General features: G+C 47.9%; 1 protein-coding gene and 1 long non-coding RNA gene across 7 annotated transcripts; both read left to right on the forward strand.

Moving 5' to 3' along the window:
• The first annotated feature begins 838 nt into the window (after window positions 1-838).
• Window positions 839-11,406, forward strand: LOC308580867 (uncharacterized protein). Of its 6 annotated transcripts, none has more exons than XM_081183122.1 (3): window positions 839-949; window positions 6,794-6,918; window positions 8,755-11,406. In XM_081183122.1, exons 2-3 carry the CDS (start codon window positions 6,885-6,887, stop codon window positions 10,065-10,067), a joined length of 1,347 nt encoding a protein of 448 aa, XP_081039248.1. In that variant the 5' UTR covers window positions 839-949; window positions 6,794-6,884; the 3' UTR covers window positions 10,068-11,406. The 6 variants fall into 6 exon arrangements, with proteins under 6 accessions (XP_081039248.1, XP_081039247.1, XP_081039252.1 ...); XM_081183121.1 differs by having other exon boundaries at window positions 841-1,264; XM_081183126.1 differs by having other exon boundaries at window positions 841-1,264; window positions 8,758-11,406.
• Window positions 6,942-8,544, forward strand: LOC308581406. Its single transcript, XR_014005060.1, has 2 exons — window positions 6,942-7,544; window positions 7,637-8,544. It is a non-coding gene; the product is annotated as an uncharacterized lncRNA (long non-coding RNA).
• Window positions 11,407-12,250: the final 844 nt, after the last annotated feature.

The following is a 12,250-nucleotide window of genomic DNA, read 5'->3' on the forward strand; positions in this document are numbered from 1 at the left end:
TGGAAGTTCACCCTCATGATGCTGGAGGAGGGGAGAATATTAGGCGCTGCCTCCTCCGAGTCTCCCTTGCCCCAATCCCCCCACCAGCTCTTCCCCAACCTGAGCTCCTCCTGGAGTTCTGCCCTTTCCCCATCCATTCCAAAGACCCCATTCACCGCAGCTGGAGGAGAGCCTCCAAGGCTAGGCTCAGGGTCCAAAGCTCAACAACTTTGGGAGTTGTTGGAAAAAAGCGCAACAATTTTCGGGTTTTCAAAAAAAAAGAAGCTTTGGGGTGTCCTGATTTTTTAAATATGACAGCCTTAGAATCACAAAATTGTAGAGTTGGGAGGGGCTCCCCAAGGGTCATCTAGTCCAACCCCCTGCAATGCAGGAATCTCAACTAAAGCATCTATGTCAGATGGCCATCCAACTGCTGCTTAAACCCTCCAAAGCAGGAGAGTCCACCACCTCCCGAGGGAGATTTTTCCACTGTCAAACAGCTCTTATGTTGACCTTTTTCCTGTGCCAACCTTCCTGCCCTAATTTTTGCTGGCTGGCTGCCTCCTGTAGTTTGCTCTGGGTGCTGAGGGTTGCTGGCAGACCTCCCATTCCCCTGCCAGAGCTACAATTCCCGGAGTACCCTATTAAAACCGCTCAGAATTTTGAAGGTTTGCAGAATGCGACGTGGGAATGGAGAGAGAGAGAGAGAGAGAGAGAGAGAGAGAGAGAGAGAGAGAGAGAGAGAGAGAGAGAGAGAGAGAGAGAGAGAGTACTGCCCGGCGCTCCAAAGGTTAAACCAATTGAGTTGAGATTCCTAGAGAGGCGGGAGAGAGAGAGAGAGAGAGAGAGAGAGAGAGAGAGAGGTGTGGAGTGCTGGGGAAAGAAAGCGAAGTGGGCAAGGCAATACAGTAGTAAAGCGCGCTCCTTTTTATGTTCCAGGAAAGGGACTGAGCCTCCTGAGATCAAAGAGGTAAAGCCTCAGCGTTGGGTGAAAGATGCTTGGATCCTGTATGCCTCCCCCTGGCAACTGCTGCAGCCCAGCTGGTGTCAAATGCATAGCTCTGCTTTCCTTTGCAGCACATCAGAGAGGCTGAGAGGGGGGGGTCGTGTCCCCTGGGCACCCCAGGACCTCCAGAAACACGGCCCAGGCTTGCGCCCCCCCCGAAGGCCACTTGGGTGCTGCAAACGCAGCAGAAACAACCTGAGAGGCGGCAGGGAGGGGGCACCCCAAATTGCAAGGAAGGGGGCAACCCCGCCACAGTTTTGCTCTCTGCAGCAAGGGGAGGTAAGTCATGGGGGGTTGATGTGTCCAAATCCAAAATGGGCCCCAAATATCTGCATTCTTTCCATGGCAAGAGCCTCTTAAATGCTTCACCCTACCCCAAGATTAGCTCAGTCCTCCCTGAGAAGGGTGTGTGGGTGGGTGTTGTCGTGTACTGTCCGCAGTGAGCGAAGGTGGCAAAAAGCAAGCGGGGTGGACTAGATGACTCTCGTGATCCCTTCCAACTCTATGATTCTGTGGATAACCTCCCCCCCCCCCCTGCAAAGCTCTGCAGGTTGTTTGGGTACCAATTTTTTTAAAAAAAGGATTTCCTTCATTTAGTTTTAAAGTGTGTTTCTTTTTCAATTTCCACCTTGATGTCATTTGCACTAGGTAAAAACCAGAGGCAACTTAACCAGAGCGCTTAGTGCTTCATTCCATTCAGTCAGTTTATTACAGTCATAGACCAGCATTTAACCCTGCAAGCTCTATAGTAATAGTAATACAGTGGTACCTCGGGTTAAGTACTTACCGTATTTTTCGCTCTATAGGACGCACCGGACAATAGGACGCACCTTGTTTTAGAAGGGGGAAAACAAGGGGGGGGGGAATTCTCCCCCTTTCTGCCCAGCGCCCCTTCAGCAAAGCGGCAGGAGGCGCTGCGCAGAGAGGGGGAGAATTTTTCCCCTCTTGTTTTCCCCCTCTAAAACAAGGTGCCATTTAACGTGCGTTCAGTCGCCTTCAGGCGGCTACCTTGGAAGCCTGGAGAGCGAGAGGGGTCGGTGCGCACTGATCCCTCTTGCTTTCCAGGCTTCAGGTTCCTTTTGACCTGCTCTTTGGGGCTGGCAGGGGGAAGCCCACCACCAGCCCCCAAGAGCAGGTTGGGGAGCAGGGAAAGGCGCGCAGCGGAAAGGCTCCTGCCATAGTCGCGCGTCACCTCTCCAGCTGGGAGAGGGTCGCGGGGCTATGGCTTCTTTAGCTCTGTGCTCGCTCTCCAGGCTGGAGAGGTGGCACGCATTGGCGAGGCTCCTGCCATAGCTGCGTGTCACCTCTCCAGCTGGGAGAGGGTCGTGGGGGGCTGCTTTAGCCGTGTGCGCGCTCTCCCGCAGGAGAGGTGGTGCGCGGCTAAAAAGGCTCCTGCCATTTTTGAAGGGGGAAAAGTGCATCCTATAGAGCGAAAAATATGGTAATTTGTTCCGGAGGTCTGTTATTAACCTGAAACTGTTCTTAACCTGAAGCACCACTTTAGCTAATTTGGCCTCCTGCTGCCACTGCGCCGCCGCCACCCAATTTATGTTCTTATCCTGAAGCAAAGTTCTTAACCTGAGGTAATATTTCTGGGTTAGCGGAGTCTGTAACCTGAAGCGTATGTAACCTGAAGCGTATGTAACCCAAGGTACCACTGTAATAATAAAAATAATAAATTAAGCTGTAAGGGATCAAGTGGATACATTTCCTTTGTTTTGATTTTATTATTATTTTTAAATATAAAAATTATTTATTATTTTTATTATTATTATTATTAATAATAATAATAATATATTTACTATTTATAATATAAAAATAATGGATATTCTAACGCATACGACAATACAGGAACTGCTGCCAAACATTCATCGTGAAAAGTAAGTACTGTGATGGTTCTGCTGCAGATGTTGTGGCTTTTTGAGCTTTGGCTTGTGCAAAGTGACTGAGAGGTTTTGAACAGTGTCATTCTGGATGGGTTGTGAGCCTCTCATCCACCACAATAGATCACAAGTATTTTTTATTTTTGCTTCTTCAGTAATACTTAACCCAGTTGTAAAATGTATCCTTGTGAGGGGCACCATGGATACGCCCAATGAGTCCTAGGAACGGTAGTGTTCCCCTTCCCACCGAATTTAACAAACTACTACCCCCAAGATACCTTGGGGAAAGCCATGTGCTTTGAATGTGTTTTAAATGTATGGTGTGGAGGTTGTTGGAGCTGGAACTTAACTGGTTAAGTTATTCCCATGGTGCCACACCATTCTGACGTCAGCAGTAGAAGCTGGGAGGAGTTTTTGGGAGGAGTTTGTCAGTCCCACGATGTGAGCTGTGGGGGAAAGACGTAGCCTGTAATGGCGGAGAGGAGCCCAGGAAATCCCTGGGGGAAATATCGGAATAAAATGCTGTAAATAGACAAACCTGGACTCAGCGTGAGTTTGTCTGGAAGCCAAGCAACGTGACAGTTTACACCGCTGTGCAAAACTCTGCTCAGCCGTGACGGAGTGCTCGGAGCAGAGCATGCGGCAGAAGCTGGAGTGGAAGCGTGCCGGGCAGGGAAGAGCTAATTGAGGTTCGTAAATCAATTAGCGGGGGTCACGGCTGATGAACTACGTCACAGGTTATGGACCCATAAATTACCACTTGTAAAACTGTCGCGGGAGTCGTAAACTCTGCGGTGTCGAGCAGAGGCTTTGATCTGCGGTGTGGCTTTGATCTGCGGTGTCGAGCAGGGGGCCGGCAGAAGGCGGAAGGACTTTTTGCCTGGTGTTAAGAGGCAAAGGAGCAGCTGCGGAGTTTGAAAGCAGCTGGCTGCAAGACGCAGAGAAGTGCCTGTGTTGCTGAGAACTGCCAAGGAGCTGAGAACAGCAGCGTTTCTCCACGCCAGGGGAGCTGGTGATCTTGTGAGTACAGCTTGGGGGCCCCTTGGGAGAACGGAAGAGGATGGCAGGCTGCCAGGTCTTGGAAGACTGTGGGAGGCTCACTGTAAGAAGTTGGGCAACCTGGCTGCTGATCTAAAGTCTACTGTTCTGGGTGCCAGGAAGCCAGAGGCCGTTCAGCGCTCCAGGGTGTTTGTGAGGCTGGAGGCGGAAAGCAAGGGCCGGGAGATGGCTGCTTCAGAACAGAAAGACAAGATGGCGCTGATCACCTATGTGAGAGCCGGTGCACAGCTGGGAAAGGCTGTGGGCCCCAGAGGGGGGGCAAAGGGACTATTGGCACTTGGAAATGTCCTGCTGTGTTTGCTGTGAAGCTTCAGCAGGAGGCCAGAGCCCTGGAGAAGGAATACAAAAGCCTACAGATGGCTGGAGCCCCTGTCCCTGATGCTTTAGCCACAAGGAGTGCTAGTGAGCAAGAAGGGGGGGGCAGAAAGTTCCAAAGGCAAGTTTGAAAAGTTTTCCACTGAACCTGCTGGAGCGAAGAGCGGCAGTTCAGGGGGGGCGAGGCTGGTGGGAGGCGCCGTTCCAGAAGGAGGAAGGCCAAGCCAGCTGGGAGCCCCGAGCAGTGTTTTTCCACTGGAGTTCAACGTCTGCGTGGCAGTTGCCCCCACCGGAGCAGAGAGACAAGACAGGATGTTGCCAAGGTCAAACTGCTGAATTCTCATGGGAACCAGTCGGGTTTCCATGGCAACTGGTTTGGAAAAAACAACCAGGCGTGACACTAAGGCTGGTGAACGTACCAGGTGCCAGCAAGAGACTCGTGGGACAAGGCCAGAGCAGAGTTTTGTTATTGGCTCTGCTGCTGATTGCAATTTGATTCCAGAGACATCTGCTGGGAAGCTGCGGAAATGCAGGGCTGTTTTGACAGGGATGACTGTTAGGTTCACAGACGGAACACAAAAATCAGTCTGTGGTGCAATGGCTAACGTTTTCTCTACTTCACAGGAGGAGGAAAAGTTCTACGTTGTGCCGGGACTGAAATGTTGTCTTTTATATGTATCAGCTCTAAAGAAGCAGGGATACAATGCTCGTTTTGAAAATGACACCTGTTTCATTTTCAGAGGAGGGAGACAACGGGTCAACATGCAGAGGGGGAACAACGTCTTTGTTCTGGAGTCACCTCTGGAGGGTTGTGGGAATGCTGGTAAAGCACAGGTGCAGTGTGCTAAAGCACAGGTGCAGTGTGCTAAGGTTCCCAGTCATGTGCAAAAGTTGCACAGGTGCACAAAAGAAGGGTGTAAAATCACACAAGGTGGGAGGAGGTCCCAAGGGTGCAGGGCATGCACAGGTGCAAAGGTGCTTGGTTTTCCCGGGTTTGGGAGGGTAACCAAAGAGCCCTTTGAGCTGGTTCTCACAGATCCGTCAGGACCCAAGAGGTCTGAGAGTCTGGGTGAGGCCAGGTATGTGCTGTCGCTGACAGATGACCACAGCCAGGTTGGCTGGTGTTTCTCTCTCAAATCACAGGGGGAGGTGACGCAACTGATCCAGGATTGGGTTGCGGGGGTGGAACAAAGGTTCTCCACCAGGGTGCAAGGGTTCAAGAGCGACCGAGGGTCACAGTTCACTGGGTCTGCTCTGGAGGAGTTTTTCAAGGAAAAGGGAATACGTCACCAGGTGACGGGTGCAAAGTCTCCTCAAGAGGAGGAGAGGGAGGCAGTGGCTGATCCCGGTGACGGGGACCAGGTCCAGAATCAGGGTTCAGAACCCGGTGATGGGGACCAGGTCCAGGGTCAGGGGTCAGGGCAGGTTTGGGCGTCTCCAAGGGTTGTGAAAGGAACGTCCAGGTGTGAGGCTTCATCTCCGGTAAGCGTGATGGAGAAAGCTCACGGACGGGTTGTCAAGTCAGAGGGGGAAACGTCTGACGGAGAAGACACAACTGCTGGCCCTAATGGGTCAGTAGGGTATCAGGTCACAGGTGCGTGGAAAAGTGTCGCACAGTGTGATTCTGGGAGTGTTGAAGGGGTTCAACGGGTGCCTGGGAAAGGTGCTGGTAAAGAGCACAAGGCAAAGGGAAAGGTGTTGAACTCAAAAAAGGTCTTGTCAGAAGGCGTGGCAAGGGGGGGTGTTGGAGCTGGAACTTAACTGGTTAAGTTATTCCCATGGTGCCACACCATTCTGACGTCAGCAGTAGAAGCTGGGAGGAGTTTTTGGGAGGAGTTTGTCAGTCCCACGATGTGAGCTGTGGGGGAAAGACGTAGCCTGTAATGGCGGAGAGGAGCCCAGGAAATCCCTGGGGGAAATATCGGAATAAAATGCTGTAAATAGACAAACCTGGACTCAGCGTGAGTTTGTCTGGAAGCCAAGCAACGTGACAGTTTACACCGCTGTGCAAAACTCTGCTCAGCCGTGACGGAGTGCTCGGAGCAGAGCATGCGGCAGAAGCTGGAGTGGAAGCGTGCCGGGCAGGGAAGAGCTAATTGAGGTTCGTAAATCAATTAGCGGGGGTCACGGCTGATGAACTACGTCACAGAGGTGACATGTTGCTTTGTTGTGAGTGTGTGTCTGAAAGGATTTGTCTCTTTTATTTTTTGGCACTGCAAGATGTTAAGGTGAACCAGCTGAGAAGGGTGTATGATCTTCAAGCTCTCTCTCATGAAGTCTTGACTCCTGCACAATTCAAATAATAATATTTGCAAGAAGGCTTATTGTTATTGCTTGTTACTGTAGTATGCATTTCTGTGCTTTTATGTCGTAAACCACCCTTTGATCAAGGGTAGTATAGAAATGAAAGAAATATTAATAATCAAAAAAAAACTAGACACAAATCTCTTCAGTTATAGCACCCTTTCATTCTTTGCTGAGAACCATAGTAATATTTTTTTATGTCCATGGGCGTTTATTTCATAATAGAGAATTTTCTTTATTTTTTCAGGGGCTAGAATCCTTAGAGGAGGCAGCTGTGGATTTCACCAAAGTGGAGTGAGATCTCCTCGATCCAGGCTAAAGAGCTCTTCAAGAAAGGCATGCCAGAGAATTGTGGGAATATGGCCACTCCGGGTAAGGATTCCTTTTCCTTGGTTGATACATGTTTATGTTGGGAAAGATGGAGGGCACAAGGAGAAGGGGATGACAGAGGACGAGATGGTTGGACAGTGTTCTTGAAGCTACCAACATGAGTTTGACCAAACTGTGGGAGGCAGTGAAAGACAGGAGTGCCTGGCGTGCTCTGGTCCAGGGGGTCATGAAGAGTCAGACACGATTAAACAACTAAACAACAACAGCATTATATTTCTGTCCCACCTTTCCTCCAGGTGTACGTAGCTCTCCTCCTCCCCATTTTATCTTCACAGCAACCCTGTGATGTAGGTTATGCTTAGAGGCAGCTACTGACCCAAGATCACCCACTGTTGGTCCTTTTTGTGATATTTCTCAGGGCCCTGTAGGGATGCCAGTGTGGAAATGGGAGACTGGGCCATGTGCTCTGGACATGCCTTCCCTGCTACACTGTGTTAGACCTGGCCTTGGCTGTTGCCACACACACACACACACACACACGTACACTTCCATTGAGGGAGAAGTGATGCTTACATGGATGTGAGTGTAATGCTATATCCTCCTGCCGCAGCCTTTTTCTCCCAAACAGTAGATGAGGTGGTAAACCTCAGGTTCTTAGTAGGAACTAAGTGGGATTTAGAAGACAGGAGTGCCTGGCGTGCTCTGATCCATGGGGTCACGAAGAGTCGGACACGACTAAACGACTAAACAACAACAACAGGTGGAATTTAATCCTCCCTTTCACACACCCATTGCAAAAAGAAAAGAAAAATATCAATGCATGTGGAAAGCTAGCTGTAAGGGAGCAAGCCTTACCAAGCTGTGTCCCTGACATGCTGGCTTTGTGTGTGTGAACAGATGCGTTGCTTTCTTTTATTTTCGTTTTTGTGTGCCTTCCATAACGCGAGCACTTGCCCTGCAGCCTGAAATCACACACTGAAATCACACACTGCCCAGGCCCCTTACGGGAGCGAATTCCATAGTTGAATTATGTGTCATGTGAAGAAGAGCTTTCTCTTGCCATCCTGAGTCTTCCCACGTTCAGCTTCCTGGGCTGACCCAGAGTTATAGTATTATGCTAAGGGGAGAAGATCTCTCTTAATCTCTCTCTCCATCATGCATTATGTTATTTGCATCATATACAGTGGTACCTCGCAAGACGAATGCCTCGCAAGACGAAAAACGAGCAAGACGAAAGACTTTTCCGTTTTTTGAGTTGTTCCCGCAAGACGAATTTCCCTATGGGCTTGCTTCGCAAGACGAAACGTCTTGCGAGTTCTTGCGAGTTTGTTTCCTTTTTCTTAAAGCCACTAAGCTGTTAATAGCCACTAAGCCGCTAATAGCCGTGCTTCGCAAGACGAAAAAACCGCAAGACGAAGAGACTTGCGGAATGGATTAATTTCGTCTTGCGAGGCACCACTGTACCTGCTTTATTTGTCATTTTTCTTGCCTATAAAGCTTTGTTCATTGTCACATCTCCTCTCAGGAGAGTTGCACCACCCTCTCAGTCGCTTTCAAGGTCCTTTATAAATATACAGAGTGCATATGTTGCTGGGGTTCTGATACACACAAACACCCTTATTATATTAAGTTGCAGAAATTGAGATCACAGTTGTATCACAGAAGAAGGGGGGAAAAACCCCCACCCACCATTTTTACACCTACTGAACTCAAGTAGGAAATGGACCAAAAGGAACTCAGGTTATTTTCTGAGACAGTAGCATATTCAAAAGGTGATACAGGTTTCAGGAAGGGGAGATTTTTGAGTTTTTAAAAATTGTGCTTGTTGAAATCTTTGGTTACTGTATTAATCTCTTTATGGGATTTCCACCCCCCAAGCAGATGATGAGCAAGACAACGTGAATTATAGGACCCCACCTGTGGTGTCACTAGAAACAACCCAAGCTGAAGCCGGAACAGAGATATTTGGAAATCAAATGGAACAAAAGATGCTCAAGGGAAACCATTCAAAGAATGTGAACATGCCCAGTGATTCTCAGGATGCTGGCATCCACAAACCTCTGGCCGCACAAGATCAGAAAGGAAAGAGAAGCGAAAATATTCTAGTAGAGGAGGAAATATTAAAAAATGAACCAATATTAAATGGACACTGCAGAAAACAAACAGGAGAGAAACCGTATAGATGTATGGAATGCGGGAAAAGCTTCAGCGTGAGCAGTAGTCTTGCTACACATCAAAGAACCCACACAGGTGAGAAACCATATACATGCCTGGAGTGTGGGAAAAGTTTCATTGACAGTGGGAGTCTTTGTGCACATGCAAGAACCCACACAGGAGAGAAACCATATAAATGCTTGGAATGTGGTAAATGCTTCAGTGTAAGTGGAAGTCTGGCTTCACATCAAAGGACCCATACAGGGGAGAAACCATATACATGCCTGGAATGTGGAAAAAGCTTCAGTGTGAGCGGTAGCCTTGCTTCACATCAAAGAATTCACACCGGGGAGAAGCCGTATAAATGCATGGAGTGTGGAAAGAGCTTCACTGTAAGCAGTAGCCTTACTTTACATTTAAGGACCCACACAGGGGAGAAACCATATGTATGCATGGAGTGTGGGAAAAGCTTTAACAAAAGTGGAAACCTTAATACACACCGACAAACTCACATGGGCGAAAAGCCATATAAATGTTTGGAATGTGGAAAGACCTTCAGTCAACATCAACACCTCACTTCACACGTAAGAACCCACACAGGGGAAAAACCATATAAATGTATGGAGTGTGGAATGAGCTTCAGTGATGGTGGAAGTCTTACTGCTCACAAAAGAACCCACACAGGAGAAAAACCATATAAATGCCCGGTATGTGAAAAGACTTTCAGTCAGTGCGGAAACCTTACTGCACATCAGAGAATCCACACAGGAGAGAAACCATATCAATGTATGGAATGTGGGAAAAGTTTCAGTGTGAGTGGAAGCCTTTCTGCACATCAAAGAACCCACACAGGAGAGCAACCATATAAATGTGTGGAGTGTGGAAGGAGCTTCAGCGTGAGCAGTAGTCTAACTTTACATCAAAGAACTCACACAGGTGAGAAACCCTATCAATGTAAGGAGTGTGGGAAATGGTTTAGCAAAAGCAGAAACCTTAAAATACATCAGAAAACCCACACAATGAAGAAACCTGCCTGAGGTCTGTTCCTTAGACTTTCAGACTAAACAAGCTAGGCCTTAGCAATTGTGCGGGCATAGCTAATACAGAAGCAGGATTCACAACACATAGCCCTTCACGGCCTAGGACCCTTGTACCTACAGGACTGCCTCTCCTGGTATGCCCCATGGAGGACCTTAAGGTTCATAAATAGCAACACACTAGAGGTCCCGGGCCCTAAGGAAGTCAGATTAGCCTCAACCAGAGCCAGGGCCTTTTCAACACTGGCTCCAGCCTGGTGGAACGCTTTGTCTCATGAGACCAGGGCCCTGCGGGATCTGATTTCTTTCCGCAGGGCCTGTAAGACAGAGTTGTTCCGCCTGGCCTTTGGCTTGGAATCAATTTGATTCCCCCCCCCCTCTTTCTTTTTTCCTTTCTCCTCCTGCGATGGAACTCCTATTTGGGGACTTCCCTGGCTTTTTTCTGGCCAGTAGGACCAGTCTGGAAAGTTAGCCTTGGTGAAGACTTGACGTTTTCATCTCCAAAAAAGTTTTTGATTTGAGTTTCCATTGAAATGAGGCTGTATTTTAATGTTTTAATGTTGTATTTTAATCTTGTTTTTAAGTTGTATTTCAATCAATTTGTTTTTATATCTGGTGTTAGCTGCCCTGAGCCCGGTCTTGGCTGGGGAGGGCAGGGTATAAATAAATTTTATTATTGTTATTATACATACTGATGTGCAGTGAGAGGGGGCACCAAAGGCAACCACGGCCCCAAAATAACTAGGACTGCCTAAAGAAGACCTGTGACAAGCTGTTATTGCAACAAAGGCCCAGGAGAGACAGGTATTTTTGCTCCTTATGAGCCCTCTTTGTTACTTGCTAGGTGGCTGGGAGGGGGAGTATCAATTGTTGCTGAGGGCCACCAAAAAGGCCTGGAGGGCCACCTGCTCTAGGTGATTCAGCTAGGTAGACATGCAGCTAGATTATTCCCACTGGGTTTTCTGCCCTCTTAGCTCCGTGAAGAAAGGGAGGAATCTGCAAGAGAAAACCTGGTGAAACAAGTCAAGTCCTTTGTTAAAACAATTGCGCTCACTGGTCTCATCAGCATCTTGAAGAGTTAGGTAGGAAGATATGTGTTGGCGTAGTGACAACTGAAGATGCTTCCAGGAAGGGATGAGCACCTCACCACCCACCCCTCACCTGATTGCATGCTGTGTCATCCTAGGGGGAGTTTGTTTTGGTTTGCGATGCTGGAAGCTGGAGACTGACCCTGGAAACCTAATAGGAAGGCAAGATCTGAGTGTTTGTGCTGTGAAGCCCTGCATCCTTTCTTAAGGCCGTATATATGTGCAAATAAAACCATATATCCTAAAGATAACCATCGTGTTTATTCCAAGGAATTGGAAGGATGGGTAAGCATTGGAATGCCTGGATTCTCTTGTAGCTCAGAGATTTGGGGGTGGAGGGCAACAAAAGATTTTCTGTGCAGTTTTACAACATTTCGTTTCATTCTGTTCTTTATTGAAAGCTGCTGTTCTTTATTGTAAAATAATAAATGAAAGGTTGCAAAAACACACAGAAAACTAAATTGAGAAGAGAGGGAAACATTACTTAGAGAAACATTTGCCTAATGGCAAAATTCAATGCATTTCTGGGTAATTTTATGCCAGAGGTTATTTTTGTTTCCCGAAGGAAAACGGTAAGTGGTAACTAGCAGAAATTTGGGGTCATTGTACAGGTGACAGTTTGTGAGAACGTTCTAGAAGGACTACCCTCAGACATAGTCAGACCAATTGAGTTATTGACATACCCCTCCCTCTTCAGCTAACAAATAATCAAGGGCTTCCAACTGTTTTGCAGTATTGCCCTTCTCATCTGGGCCATTTGTGTGGATTTGAGATCTTCTCATCAACACAAAGAAGCCTTTCTCTTCTGATCTTTCATATTTGTCAGAGTTGAAAATCCCTGTTCACAACAATATGTGATTGTCCTCACAGAATCACAGTTGGAAGGACCCCAAGTGTCATCTAGCCCAACCCCCTTGAAATATACTCAGAGTCGAGAGTGGATTTCATGCTCTTTATTCAGCTCATAGTGGTGAGGAGGGAATGAAAGTCCCCTCAAAGTATCTGCTTTATATACATTATTTGCACAATGGGCTGCACGTGATTGGCTAATTCCGGAATTCTCCTGTAGGCCAATCAGGTTGTGGATTCACTTCT

The sequence above is a fragment of the Podarcis bocagei genome (assembly GCF_964188305.1).
Source record: "Podarcis bocagei genome assembly, chromosome: 2".
NCBI classification, from domain to species: Eukaryota; Metazoa; Chordata; class Lepidosauria; order Squamata; family Lacertidae; genus Podarcis; species Podarcis bocagei.